The sequence below is a fragment of the Lycorma delicatula genome, chromosome 2, assembly GCF_047948215.1.
Source record: "Lycorma delicatula isolate Av1 chromosome 2, ASM4794821v1, whole genome shotgun sequence".
NCBI lineage: Eukaryota > Metazoa > Arthropoda > Insecta > Hemiptera > Fulgoridae > Lycorma > Lycorma delicatula.
This window is the reverse complement of record NC_134456.1, coordinates 36,893,529-36,909,506: the sequence shown is the minus strand read 5'-3', so window position 1 is coordinate 36,909,506 and position 15,978 is coordinate 36,893,529. Positions and strand designations below refer to the sequence as shown.

The window sequence follows — 15,978 nt, the reverse complement described above, 5'->3', positions numbered from 1 at the left end:
TTCGATCTTTTTTAGGTATAAGAGTGATTTTAGGTATACTGGTTTTCTGATTATCCCTTTAATTAAAATAAAAAATCAAGTTATTAATTATTTAGAAACATATTTAACGAAAGCCCGTGATAAAGACTACATAGATATTGCAATAAAAGAAAAGATGATCAAATTTGTAATATTCGTGATTTATTTCTTTTACACGCATTAACTATTACAGGTTAAACTACAAAAAGGTTATATCAGAAGATTTGAATCCGTACATAGACCAAGTTTTATAAAAACGCAATTGAAAAAGCATTATGGCAAATAGCTGTTTGTGTTGATATAGGCTGTATAAACATACTTTTGCGATACATACGAGTATAATACGGTGTAATTTGAGAGACATTTTCAGTTAACAGATAGATACATAACATATGTCATCATCAAGGCCGTGATAGTATTAGAATTGTTCTTTTTATCATTTTGTGAGAGATTATTTTTTTATTTATAAGAGGTTCGGTACGTTGAATTTAATGTATTTCCTTATAACAGTTATTCACCTCACCCGAAGATTAGATTTTTAAAAATTAGTTTAAATATCAATACTTCGTGATTAATTCAGAACCGTTGATGGGTTTCTTCGCAAAACTTTTTAGGACAATCACACTATGTCAGGAATAGAATAATCTCATCTCGGACAGAAACATATTAGAGGTTAATTCCCCAACCAGTGGGTGTGGGGGGGAGTCTACCCATTTTTTACCCAAAAAATCTACCCATTTTTTATTTGAACTTTCTCTGTTAAAAGTACTAATTCCATATCGGAAGTGGATACATTTACGGCTTCCTCAGCTGCTGTATACATTTGAAACCTGATTTTAATCGTATAAAAGTTTCAGGTTTGTAGTAGAGTACTGAAAAGAATCTACACATTAAAATTTGTACTGCATCAAATCCACAGGAGATTTGGAAGAAATTAAGTTTATTTATGGAGGAGGTGATAACGAATGGACTCAAATAATCGTAGGCTCTACTTTGCAAATCATCCGGTTAGAGAGCATTTAGGTTTGTTTAATTGACCTTCCGGCTTACGATCATCCGTTCTTCATACGTTACAAACAATATCAAATGCTACAAAGCTTTACCGTTCCATATAAGGTGTTTTTATAAAGTTTTATTTTCTATATTAGTGTATATAAGTTTTATTGAGATCTAAGTTTTTCTCATGAATCGTATCTAATTGGTTGAGTGCAATTCTCCAGTCTCATTTATTGTGCGCTGATCTCTTTATTTCGATATATTTATTATATTAATACTATATATTATAATACTAATAATTAATAATTAATACTATATATATTATAATTAATTAATTACCTCCAATTAGTTGTTTTATGTATTCTAATCTTTTTCTTCTCTCACATTATTTTCGTGTACGTTTCCTTTCATTACTAAATTAATTGACAGGGCGCTTGAATATAAGACGCACCAAACTAATTTTTCTGTTGTACTTTTTTCTTTAAAAAAATGGTAAAAATTGCCATTTCGAAATTTTCATTTCTTTTTACTAATCATCATTCTTCTGTAACACCACATTTAAATCCTCTATTTTGCGACATTATCTTCTTTTCGTTATGTTATCCTCTTTTGTGGTTTTCTGATTATCCATGACTCGCTGTTGTAAAGCGCAACTATCCATACTAACATTTTAAATAATTTATGTGTATAAATATGTAATCTTAACATGGTTTTTGTATTGAAGTTTTAGTCAGTCTATATCGCAGTATTTATACATTGTCATGATTTTTTTTTTCAACTTCATATTTATTTTCAGTTTAATCTTTATCTCTTAACATGAATACTTAAAGTACTATCACTGTTATCAGTTAATTAAATTTACCTTTTACAAGTTAATAGGTTATGTAGGTTTATTATTTTAACAAGCGTTTCTAAGTATGTGCTAATCTTTTATGGATTTTAAGCTTATCAAATTCTTTTTTATAAAGTTTCGATAAAATAATTTAAACTGCGTTTATTGAAATGATGTCAAGTGATTGGCTTATTTAGAATTAATCTGCGCATTTTTGTAAAACGGAAATAAAACATTGTTTAAAATTACTCCTTTTTTTTAGTAATTTATTCAACGCTTTTTGTTACTTTTTAAAGTCCTCGCTATAGAACATAATGCAATAGAAAGCCCTCAAGAGGTTATAGTCCGATAACGGATATTTATTAATGTAAAATACAAAAATTGTTATAATTTGTTGTAATTAAACTACGTTTAATGTACTATTTTCCTGGAGATACTTGCGATTACAGTTATGTAACGAGATGCCATAATAACTATATTAACTGTCATAGACAGTGAGGTACACCTACTCAATCAATAAGAAAGCGAGGGATGTGGAAGCGGTAAAATGTTTTTTACTCCCGTCATTCTTTGCTGTAATATTTTTATTGAACCTATTAGCTCGGTGATGATTTTTGCGGTTACTGGGGATTCGTCAACGTTTAAGAGCAGCTTTTTTTTTATTTACGTAAAAAGTTAAATTAATTAAAACGTAAAAATTAATAATGATCAAGTCATTATTAATTTCGTAATTATTCGACGCAGCGTTCCTTTTTTTTATCAATGATATTTCATTCGTAGTTATACGTTAATATAAAAAATAGTTTAATCAAAGTATTAGATAATATTGAAGAAGTAATAAAATGTACTAGAAATAACGAAGATGGACCGCTGAATATAAAAATAGGAAGAGAAAAGATTATGGAAGTAAAAACGTTTTGTTATTTAGGAAGTAGAATTATTAAAGATGGACGAAGCAGGAGCGGTATAAAATACCGAATAGCACAGGCGAAACGAGCCTTCAATCAGAAATATAATTTGTTTACATCAAAAATTAATTTAAACGTTAGGAAAAGATTTTTGAAGGTATATGTTTGGAGCGTAGCTTTATATGGAAGTGAAACTGACGATCGGAGTACCTGAGAACAAAAGATTAGAAGCTTTTGAAATGCGGTGCTGTAGTAGATTGTTAAAAATCAGATGGGTAGGTAGTGACGAATGAAGAGGCGTTGTAAATTTGTAAATGGAAGAATAGATGACTAGAGTAACAAAGATATAAATTTATTTCTTGTTCGTTTTTCATAACTGAATATCTAATGTATTAATTCTTTAATCGATTGTAATTTATTATACATATTTTTTCATCGACCGATAAGACTTAATCGCCGAATACATTTGTTTTAAAAACTTCATTTCAAAAAAAAAACTTTATAAATTATCCTCCATTACGTTTGTAATTATACAATAAATATTCGTATTAAAATTGTGTGGTATAATAAAGGCTAAACATGAAAGATAAGTGCTGGGTTTTTTAATTTATTTTTATTGAAGGTCATTTGTCCAAATCCCTTACAGAATGATTGTTGCCTTCATATTTTCAAATCCCTATCTTTTCATTTAATTTGTTGATATAAAATTTCCATTCTAAATATTTGTTTCTATCCATTAAAACAAAATTTTCAAAATAAAAAGCCAGAATTTTTTGTACTGTTAAATGTGGGGATACTTTATGTACGAGTAAATGTTGTTATATAAGTCCTTGTCTCATTATTATTGTACTCTGAATATTATATATATATATATACACACACACACACACACTGATACTTCTTATATTTGCCTCTACCGTAATGATTATTCTTGGGCTACCTGACCTCTGAGTACACTATTTTAACTGAATGTTCGAATTAGTTTCTTTCAGTTTTTACTATTATTTGTTTTAAATTATGTTTACTGTTTACAGAACGACCTGAACGGTTAGAGAAAGATTTAAATAATCAGTCTTTCTTACCTAAGTACAGTTTCGTTTAAATTTATAAATTAAAAGTACGCGGAAAAATGAAGAGAATTTTGATTCACACAATATCCTATGAGTGTATTATTGTTCTTAATATCGTTTGTAGTTGTGTGAACAGTAAAATTAGCATGTTTTGTATTGAATTTAATAAATTGAGCTCTACCTAAAAATTTAATTAATTAAGTTAAAAGTAAAATAAATAACAAGAAATAAATGTCGATCGTAAAATTTTAAAAGATAAAACTTAATCTTGCAATTTTAAATAATTATTATTAATAATTAGAGGAAAAATATTACGTCTATATCGTTATAACTTATCATTGCCTTTTTTTGGATTAGTCGAACGTTAGTTTTATTTACTATCGATCAGCATTTCTTTTTTTTAATTTTGAAATCACCTTGAATGGTTTTCAGTTTAGATTGTTTAGGTGGAATAATTGATTTTTTTTATAATATTTTAGATCCATTCTGAATTGGCACGATTAAATTTTACTTAACAAGATTCTAATTATACTTCTTCGTGGGTCATTTAGATGGTTTGACCACATTAATCTTTTTTCTTTTTTGTTGTCGCGAAGGAAAAAATTTCCTCCGCGTAGATCATCTTTATTTAACGACTTTCTTTAAAATTAATTAAGATGGTCTCTATACGTTATATTCGTAATATTTACTGTTGCGCTTGTGTATTTACAATCTGGTAGCACGTCTTTTCACAAAAATTAAATTGAGTTTACCAAAAATTACATTTTTAAGAAACATGTTCTATTATCTTAACTTGAAATTCTGTCTGAGCCGACTGTTACTAAGCATTGAACAAGTCTTTCCGTGTTGCAAACATATTATGATTGACGTCTCACGGTACCTTCCGGTTTCAGTCATTGAGTTTTTATTACTTCCATTTATTTTAATAATTTAAATACTTTAATCTAATTAAAGAGTAATAATAAGAGGTTTAAAATACTTTTACATGGCACTTAAATTTCGTCACGGCGATCTCATCATGTAGTATTTTTAAGTCGATACTGCTGTCTAATAACCAGAAATTATCTTCAGTTCTGTTGTGTAGAGGAAGATTTTTTAAATATAATACAGGTACAAGGAACTTAAGTTAAAGAATGTCTAACACTCATCGAGAGTAAAACTAGAATTCAGATAGTATTATTAACAATTAGTCTATTGTTGTGCCCTACACAGAAGTGTCACAGCCTTTTAAGTAGTTTTTGGAACTAGGAATTTGTTTCCTAGAAACATTTTACACATCTTGCCGGTTGATTTTTTTTCTTAGAAACCTGTAACGTTTTCTTTTTAGGTTTTAAACGTTTTGTATTTTTTTTTCATGAACATTCAACAATAAGTGTAGGACAGCCGGAACGGTTAGAGTTGTGTAAATTACCACAGTATTTTATTTTTTTCTGTCTTTTTTATTAAAAGCGCAAATACTTTGATTATCATGGAAAATGCTTAATGCATTCCTTCATATTCAGAGTTTATTACTATTTCGTATGTTACTTAATATTAGTGTTTCTTTTAATGATGAAATGAAATGTTTATTTAATACGTACTGGAAGCAAAGTTAGCGAAATATTAGTTATTTATGATTCGATAAAAAAAAACTCCATTGACGTATTTTTTCCTCTAAGAGTCGTTCATTAAATTCAAGGAAATTCGATTGTTTTTTTTTTTATTTATCTACTTTTCTTTCTTTTTTTAAGAATAAAATTTGTTTATAATCAAATAATCAGAAATAATATTTGATTTTAATGAAAGAAATATTGTAGATCGATTATTTCATTGTTATTAATATTGTTTAAAGCTATTATGTACCTATTATTTTGTCTTGTGTTATGCAGATCGGAACAGGTGGGTTTGCTCTCGGAAGATAGTGAACATAGTGGGAGAGATAACTAGTAGAAGTAGGGGAAAGGCAAATCATTGTATTTTGCGTGGCAGCCTGCCTATCTGTGCAGTTGTGTAATGAAATAAACGTCGTACAGCCGGACGAGTTTCTGTTGAGGAAAGCCATCTACATATACATTTTAATACCCGTCGACAACCAGGGGACCTCCCCGTAATTTGAGGTAATATAGCTTACGAAATTATTTAGATTTTTTGTTGTTTGAATAATTAAAAAACATTTTTTGGAATATTATAATTAAATTTTATCAGTACTTTTTTGTCACCTACACTTGTTATTAAGTATTTTAATATTTTTTATTCATTAAAGAATTAAAAAAGAAATTGTATTTATATATATTTTTTTGGTGGGGGGAGGAATTTTTAATTGTAATATTAGCTTTTTGGTTTAGTAAAAGAAATTTTAATAGATCTTTAATTGCTTTCTTTTTCTTTCAATAAATACTACTTGAATATTATTCCTTTTTATATTTTTTATTATATTTTCCTTTACTTAAAAAACCAGCATTGTTAAAGTATTATTTTAAGTAAAATATTAGTAAAAAATGAAATTTTTATATTTTTCTGGTAAATATTTAATGTTAAAATTCGTTACCAGTTAGTTCATGGGTAAACACGTATCATAACATGTTTACGTGTGTTTGTTCAACTTTTATAAAGATATTATCATTTCGTTATCATTGTACTCTTTCTTGTTCTTGCTTGATTGTTGGAAAAAGTTATTTTATTACCGATTAATTTTCTTTTTAAATTGATATTTTTTTTTACAAAATAATTTATTGTTGCTGTCACTTACATTATTCGAAAAAAAATATATATATAAATGTTTATTTACCCCTACGACTGTTATGATATGTAACAGAGAAGAAAAAATTACTTATTGTCACGAATAGTTTTGTGTTACAGGATGTGTTGAGACTTCGGAGTCCAAAAATAACTAAAATTATTTGCAAAAATCTGTAGTGTATCCATTCTATTTGGTTTTCGGGAACGGTTAACTGAAAATCTGAATTTTTTTTTTGACTTTATTTAACTTTTAAAAAAATCTGATGAGGTATGGGAAGATATAGAATGCTATGTCTCGAGTAGTGTTAGCATTAATGTAAATTTTTCCCTTTAATTTTTTTTTTTTTTTTACTTTAGTATAAAAATATTATTAGTAATATTAATGGGATTAATACTATTGAAAATTTTAAACTTTCATAAAAGACCCTCACTTTTAAAAGTTGGAATTTTATAAAAGTTTTGTACTTTTTACTATTAAGTGCAATTGAATTTTTTTTAATAAATTAGCCATTATCAGGTTGAAAATGTATAGTTTGCAGTTTATCGCAGAGATAAAAATTTATTCAAGTACAAAGAAAGCTATGCTAAATATTTATTGAAAAACAAAACTTAAAACAAGAGTGCTTAAGAAACTTTTTAAAAATGTTTCTTAATCTAAATCAAACTGATTTCTTCGACAGAGGTAGCATCTCCCCCTTTCATCCAGAGGTTCTGGCTTCGAGTTCCAGACAGGCTTGGAATGTTTCATACCCGACAAAATAGTCATTGTCATCCATCGGCAGTTGTTACATAATACCAACCGAAATAAATGGAATGCATAGGAGTTACCTTGGGTTTTCTGTCCTTCAAGACAATAAAGAGAATTGACTAATTTATTCATTGCTTTAAGGGAACAGATTCTGTAGATATGTAATTATAAAAACTAAATAAAAATACTTTTATAATCGTTTTATTATTTCCCAGTATAAAAAAAATGACAACAAAGTTGTAATCCTTTCCTGGCATTCGTTATTTTTTCTTTTATTGAGGAAAAATAATTATACACGAAGGAAAGCAAAGAATACAGTAACTTGATTAAAAATATTTATCATTTCATTTAAATAATTTTTTTTGTTTATTTAATTCAATGATTCTAACTAAAGTGCACGCGCATACCGTATTTAATTCGCACGGGTGTGGCGGTACTAGCGGCGACGGTCGGCACTAACTAAATTAATGTAATTTCACAACTTAGAACAAATTTCGCTTGTACGGTCGGCTGACTGGTGTAGCCGCGAGACAGGTCCAAGTCAACTGGGCAGTCGAGTTCGAGACTCAGCTAGATCTAGTTACTTTTTACACTTAAAATATTATTTAATTTTACCGCTCACCTGTGACGTCCCAACGTAGCAGTAGTTAGAGCAATTTTTGGGATGGGAGTTCGATTTTGCAAAAAAAAATTGCAATTTTTAATTTTTTTAATTAACAAACATGCCTAAGAAAAATATGACCTTAATTAGGCGAAATCTCGAGATACTGAGGGTGACTTTTCTCTATAGCCTCACGCCTTGTCCTTTTAAGTTGAAAATGTAATGGCATCAATGCCCCACATACAGAAATAATCTGAAGTTTGGTCAAAATCGGCCCAGTAGTTTTTGAGATATAAGGTGATTTAGAGGCCAAAATTGAACACACGAACATTAACATCCGGAAAATTTCCATCCGGTTTTTAAAATACCGATACTTTTTCCATCCAGTAACAAAATATTAACCCACCGGGTTAGTCTAGCGGTGAACGCGTCTTCGCAAATCAGCTGATTTCGAAGACGAAAGTTCCAACGTTCAAATCGTAGTAAAGGCAGTTACTTTTTTACGGATTTGAATACTAGATCGTGGATACCGGGGTTCTTTGATGGTTGGGTTTCTAACTACACTAACTACACATCTCAGTAATGGTCGACCTGAGACAGTACAAGAATACACTTCATTTACGCTCATACATATCATCCTCATTCATCCTGTGAAGTATTATCTGAATGGTGATTCCCAAAGGCTAAACAGGAAAACAAAGTGTATAAATATCAAGATCCAGTGAAAACTGCATGTGCTTGTTCAATTGGACTGATTGCAATACTTTTCCTTCTAGAGCTGTAGCTCTGTGCTATAGCGCTATCTAGACAGAAACGTAAAAGTTACCAAAGATTTCTTTTTTGGGGGGCTGGGGTGTAATTTATGATGAAGTTTTGATGTCAAATTATCATTATTTGTTTAAATAAACTAAAAAAGATTTTAAAAGTTTTTTTTCCAAAAAAAAAGTTTTGAAAGATGAAAAAAATCGTTATTTTTAAACTTTGATCAACTCTCGTACCCCCAATATTGCCCCTAAGTTTTCTTTTTTTTGGGCCACTTGCACTACAAATGTGTGGCAGCATAATTTGTTGATTTGAAGTATTTGAAATCCTTCAAATCCCACATCCCTAACATCCATTTTGTCAAGCCTTGGCAAAAGAAAAAAAGGCAACTGCATCCTTGCGTGCCGAGCATCATGGAGATCGCAAAAAAGACTCCCTTACCACCTTGATGTTTTTGGGTGGTCTCACAGACCGTTCCCTTGTTCTTCTCTTTTCAACACTGCCAGTTCTCCTGAATGTGAAACTAGGAAAAGAACCATTATAAATTTTGGCTCATTGCAGACTTAGAAGACCAGAGAGAAAGGTCGTAGTTTAATATTGCCTACGGTTAATTACAAAATCAGTTTATTAGAAAACAGTTGTTTAAGAAATATCCTTAATTAACAGGAATTAGATATCTGAGAATCTTATTAACAATAATGAATAAAAACATCACAGTTAAAATAACAAATGGAGGATTAATATTTAACAGCAATTCAAAATTTACTAAACATCTTTTTGGGAACCTTGAGTGTAAGGTTCCTGTAATGCACCAATAATAGATCATGGGTTCTACTGGTAAGAGTGTGGTGAACAATCCATGTTAGGCGTTTGAAACTTGTAAACTGTTAACTTTATCCTTTTTTGACTAGGATAGCGTTAAATTATGTTACATAGTTTTTAATCTACATTCATTTTTATTTTATAAACAAAAGTAGAAATACTTTTTTAAGAATAGTTGTTTAGTTATTAACTATAATTGTTTTATCATTGTCATTTTTTTCATTTATTAATTTGTAGTGTTAGGTTTTTTGTTCTTAATTCCTCAATATCACGCCAGCCTCCATGGCACTAGTGGTAGCGTCTTGGCCTTTCATTTGGAGATCCTGGGTTCAAATCCCACAGGCATGGCATTTTCACACACGCTAAAAATCATTCATCTTATCCTCTGAAGCAATACCTAACAGTGGAGGTTAAAAAAATAATTCCCCAATATAAGCACATTTTATTTGTTTTAACATATTTAAAAAAGCCAATAAAATGATTAATAAATAAATACTTACATATATTGAGATGATTTCTTAACAATTGAAATGGCCACCTAGATTTAGATTTTTTTTTTTTACATTTTTTGAGCATTCTCAATTACTAAATTTATCTTTCTTTAGTTAAGAGATTGAAATGTAAAGTTATAAGGATCACAGTAATTCTGAATTTTAATTGTTAGGGAAGAGTTTATTTAATTTTAAGCTCCTGAAAATGACGGCAAAGTTCATCAAGATGCCATTATTTTTTTATTTTCTCAGTTATTCTTATTTTTCCTAGTCTTTATTTCTTATAACTTTTACAAACTTTTTCTTGCCATAATTTAGTATATAACTTTGGTCACTCGTCTATTTTAAAGTAAGTATTTTTGTAATCTGCCAAATATTTTAACTGGATTACAGAATAATCCTTATTATTATAAATTTAACTTTTTGTAAAATATGTATCGTATTCTTTAAGCATTTGTATTTAGGCAATAAAATATGAATTCACATTTTAAAATAATAGAAATGAATTTGAAACGTATTATAAAATGAATCAGTGTACCCTTTTTCAAAAAAAATGTTTGTCAAATATTTTTTTGTATACAATAGTAAATATTTCAGAATGGTTTTCCATCATATGTTTGAGTTTGGAACAAAACTTAAATTAATGGAAATTTTTTTCAGTTAGATTTTGTCTGTGAATGTAATGCAAAACAGCCAAATTATTGATTATTACCAAATTTAACCCTGATTGAAATAAACTTTTAAGAGCATTTTAATTTTTGCCACTTAACTTTCTAATTATTGGACAGGACTAATGGTTTTATAGAATGCTCTTCAGAATCTAAAATTGGTATTTCATATGATGGAACATTTCAATCATTCAATTTAATTTTGTTAGAATCAGAACGAAATGAATGAGATCTGTTCATAGACTATTAATATTTAATTGTAATTGTGTTTAGAAGTATATTTTTTGTCATAATAATTTTGTGATTTTTTAACAGAAAAAATTAAACATTACTTCACTAGAGCTCTTCATGTGACTGGGAAACAAATGGGGTGGTCCAGAGCCTCAGTTGGCTAGTAAGACAGAACAAACTATTTTCTTTAATTAGAATCATTTCCAACAAACTGTGTTTTGTAAGATTTGCCAGTTTTCCTGTGATGTGATACTTTTGAAATTGCTTAATTTTTAAACAAAAATATTAGCCAAGTAATCTTATGTGTTATCATATATATAATAACACATTTTAAATATTGATTTTTCTAACTGATAAATTGCTTAGCTCCTTATCACAAAAGAATAAAAGATGATGTTTGCTAATATTAAAATCTGTATTTGATGTATTTTTAATTACATATTCTTTCAAACAATTCAAATACTGAAATTAAGTAGGTGTTTATATATTTTTTTTTTTTCGTTGTGTGCACTTACTTTTAAATTTATGTGATATCTAATTAAATATGGGTTTATTTTTTTCTCTTATAATTTTTTTTTTCAATTGAAATTTATTTGTAATTAAATTAAATTCTTCGCTACATTTTATTTTTGTTTTTTCTGTTTATCTGGTTGCTCATTTTCACACAAGGATAAAATTTGATTATAATTATTAATTGATTTCCCACAAATTAGTTTCAGTTTATAGGCAGCAATTTTAACAATTTATAGTTTCATTTATCACACTAATTTAGCTATTTCAAACTATTAACATTTTAATGGCTGCACAATCTATTTTCATGAATGTGGTATTTAGACTCATTTCCCGAAATGAAACGACTAGTACTAGATAGGGAATCTTAGAGAGCTGCATCAAACCAGCCAAATGACTGAAGATAAAAAAAAGACTCATTTCATTCTAAACGTATTACTTTGTACATGCTGATGTGAAAAACAATAAAAATATTAGACCAGAAGTTGTGTTGAAATTTAAAACTCAAAATTATCAGAAAAATTCCATCAGTCGAAATAATATGATTTCCTACTTTCCTATCTTATGTAGTTAATATTTAACTTTTTTGTGGTGTTGAGGTACTTTTTGCATTAACATTAAATAACTGTTATTATTATAATTTATATGGTGACAAATCTCCCCCCTCCCCCCACTCACTCTCTCTCTCTCTCTCTCACACATACACACACACACACACACACACACACACACACACCTCCAATTAGATATTTTGGTTAAAGAATTTGTTTCAGGTTTAATTTTGATTAGATTGTAGTTTATTTACTTACATGCATATACTTATGTGTATAAATGCTCGCTTACTTTTATTGTTAATATATGTATAAACAAAGAAAATTATATTTGCATTCAGTTATAAGCTGAATCAACGAAAGGTATGAATTGAAATCATGTAAATAAAGACAACCTTGAAACTGTCCTTAATAGTATTATTAAATGGAGTACCCACCTCAGTGTGAAAAAGCATGTAGTAAAATAAATATGTACACTAATTTGAATTATACAATAGCCTTCATAAAAATCTGATTGTAACTTTCAAACAGGTAAATGAATTTCAGAACAATTTTCTTGCAATTCCTGGATTTTAAAAGGAGATAAGTTTGTTAGGTTAACAAGTGGAGCAAAAAAAATCAGCCAAGGGAATGGATTCTTGGACCAATATTCTTTTAATGTCAAAAAGTACAAGTAAACCTTTTTCTTTCTCTTTATTAAAAACAAAAATATTTCCATTTCTCATCAATGCATATGAAATCATTTGTATTTAAGTGAAAGATTTCCTGCTGCATTAATTTTTTTTAGCCCTCAGGACCACCGTTAGGTATTACTTAAGAGGATGAGATGAAATTACAATTTTGTAGTGTGTGAAAATGCCATGCCTGACAGGGATTTGAACCTGGGTCTGCTGGGTGAAAGGCCAAGACATTAGCACTCACATCCCAAAGGTCAACTTGCACTGCATTAGTTATAAATTTATATATCCATTAATTATTGAATTAATTTCCTTAAAGACTTATATATATAATATTTTTAATTTGTGAGGAATAATGAATGATTTATTTATGATTTCAGGAAACATGGGTGATAGTAATAGTAGTAATGTTTGGATCGAAGGTGCGATTGGTGCAATTAAAGCATTTGCATTTGTTTGTGACATCTTGACATACCCGGTATACCTGCTGTTGCAACGACCTTGGGAAAGGAAGAGATTGTCAAGGAGATTGAAGGTGAGCTTACTTGTATATTATCTCTGAGTGGTTAATAGGTCCCTGCCCTCTCTGTCCAGAGGTCACAATCATATCCTGTGTACCATCTCAATATCGCTTCCTCCCTCATTATATAAATACATATATATTCCCCTCTTCCAATATGTTACACTGTTATCATCTATAATTTTTTAATATGGTCTTTAAATTTATCATTTAATTAGGTATTAAAAAAAAATGCTACTGATATATCTTATCACTAAAAAATAATTTTTAATCAGTATGGTTATTGTTAGTTAGAAACAAATATTGATAAAAAAATTAAAGATTCACATTTGTTTACATTTTTTGTATTTTTGTCGTCTTCTTCATTTGTTTTTTTTTAGGCCCAATTAATATAATATTTAATTTAAAATAATTTACTTTGTTTAATCATAGACTAGCCTGTAGTTTAAAATATGTGTGAAGTTTGATTTTCATTTTGAAAAGCATTTGTAATTATATTACAATGTTTGTAATTTGTATTATTTTATTCTGTTGGTATTTGTTTTATCGAATGCTGATTATTATTCACTGATATAATGCACATATTCTGAGGACTTATCAAATAAGTTATAAAGATTATTAATTGATTTATACTACTTTTGTTATGTTGATTATTAATTGTACAGTTGTGCATACATATTATTGTTTAATTAATAATTGTAAAAGTGGCTTTATCTCAATTACATGTTGTCACATCTTAACTGCAGAAAAATTAAAGATGTCACCTTTATATGCTTTTCTTATTATATTTACTATATATGTTAAAAAAATATCAGTAAACTCAAACTCTTCAGCAGTTTTGGTTTTTACTCTATCATCAGGAGATGCTTATAAAATTAAATTAAAAACTAATTTTTGTTATTGCCCAAGATGCTATACAGTATTAACATCTTATACTGACCAAGATGGACTGAAGCATTTGACAGAGACAAGTTCATTTTTTAATTAATCGTTACAGAAGAGGTCAAAAAAATTATACTCACTGTTTGTAATTAAATAATATCTAAACAAAAAGACTTACACTCACTAATCTAATGTGTAGTGTAGTGTAAAGTATTAAATTTGTCATGGTAGGCGGAACTGGAAATTTATGCAGTGCATGCACGGGCGGTTGGTGGTAGAACAAGCCAGTCATATTAGCCAGTGCAGTAGAAGACAGGTAGTAGCAATAATGGTTGAGGTTCACTTATCGTTTGTTAAACACAAGGCTGTACTGAAGTGGTACTGGAAGTGCAAGAACATTCGTGAGGTACAACAGCAGTGGCAGAAAGAGTTTGGAACAAGGAAAGAAAGGCCAACCATGAACAGCTACAAGTGCAGCACCCCGTATTGCAGTATTGCAACATTTCACCCAATCATTAACAAAAACCGTGAACCAGGGAGCGCATTAAATTGGGGTGAGTCAGTCAAGTGTAAGACACATTCTGAAGAGTGGAAAGTGTACATTGCAAGACTGCTACACGTGATTAGTGATTAACGAGGAAACCCAGATCGAAGGATGGAGGAGTACTGTGAATGGTTTCAGCACATGGTTGGCAAGGATGAGGAATTTGAAGGGAAGTTTGTGTGGACTGACAAGGTACAATTCAATCTTAACTGTACTGTGAACCACCACAATTGTGTCTACTGGGTTCCTGAAAATCCTAACACTCGTGTGGACAGGGCAGTGAATCTACCAAGGGTTGCTGTGTGGTGTGGTTTGATTGGTCCTTCTTGAGGGTACTGTAACTGGTAAGGCATATCTTGATATGCTTCAGACAAGGATTTTTCCTGTCATCCAAGACCTGTATGGTGACAAACTTTTTTATATGCAACATGATGGGGTCCCACCTCACTCCCATTGAGATTTCAGATTGTACCTCGGTAAAACTCTACCTGGACAGTGGGTAGGTCGAAGAGGTGCTGTTGAGTACCTACCTCGGTCCCCTGATTTGACACCTCTGGGGATCATCAAGAATGATGTGCATCGACAAAAACCAGGAACAGTCAGAGTGAAAAAAATCATACGTCATGTTCTGCCATTACACTTGATACATTAACAGTCGTAGTTCGGTGTACAGTTCGGCACCATGGGCGTTGTATAAACCCTGCTGGTGGTCATTTCAAACACATACCATAATCCTCTCCCAGCGCCAAAAATTGTCACATCAAGTCAAATTTGTCACGAGATATGGGCTAGCAAACAGTGAGTACATTGTTTTGGACTCCTCTGTATATTTCCTAATGATGTTGTAAAAACTGAAATTTATGCCTGTCTTTAGTTTGTGAAATTTAATCTTTAATTATTCGGTGTTGTTTTTTCCTCTTGTGTAATATTAAGAAGATCCCTATTTCAACTAAAGTTACCAACAATATTTCAAACTAGAGTTTTCCAATAATAGATCTATCAGTTATTTGTAATCACACAATACATATTACCAGACAAACATGACTAAAGTCAGTTGTTTTCCATTTATCTCGTACTGATCGACTTAGATATTTGCTCAGAACAATACATACATGAATGTTTAATGTTCAGATAAGTAGCACAAAAGTAATGCAAGTGAACTTAACTTTCTGAAGCCTTGTAAAAGATGATAATAATTTTTTAGATATTTGTTAATCTTTTTGTATATTTGAGCATAAATGTACATTTTTGTGTGATATCTATATCAAGCAAAATTGCAGAAGTATACAGATTGGGTTTTGGTGAAACTCAGTGTTTTCATACAACTTTAAATAATTAACTATATATTTTGTTTGTTATATGTTCTTGAAATAGTTTGTTGTTTCAGTAATCATATTATTAACCAGTTGTTTATGATTTATGTAAAATT

The 15,978-nt window shown here is 29.7% G+C and overlaps 1 protein-coding gene across 2 annotated transcripts in view; it reads left to right on the top strand.

Annotated features, from left to right (window-relative positions):
* Nucleotides 1–15,978, top strand: part of Acsl (Acyl-CoA synthetase long-chain) — a 163,786-nt gene that overhangs the window by 114,068 nt on the left and 33,740 nt on the right. For both annotated transcript variants that reach the window (XM_075358699.1, XM_075358698.1), the window contains 2 exons: nt 5,693–5,920; nt 12,984–13,138. In XM_075358699.1, coding sequence (XP_075214814.1) covers nt 12,989–13,138 — 150 coding nt within the window. In that variant the 5' untranslated portion in view covers nt 5,693–5,920; nt 12,984–12,988. The remainder of the gene's footprint in view (nt 1–5,692; nt 5,921–12,983; nt 13,139–15,978) is intronic.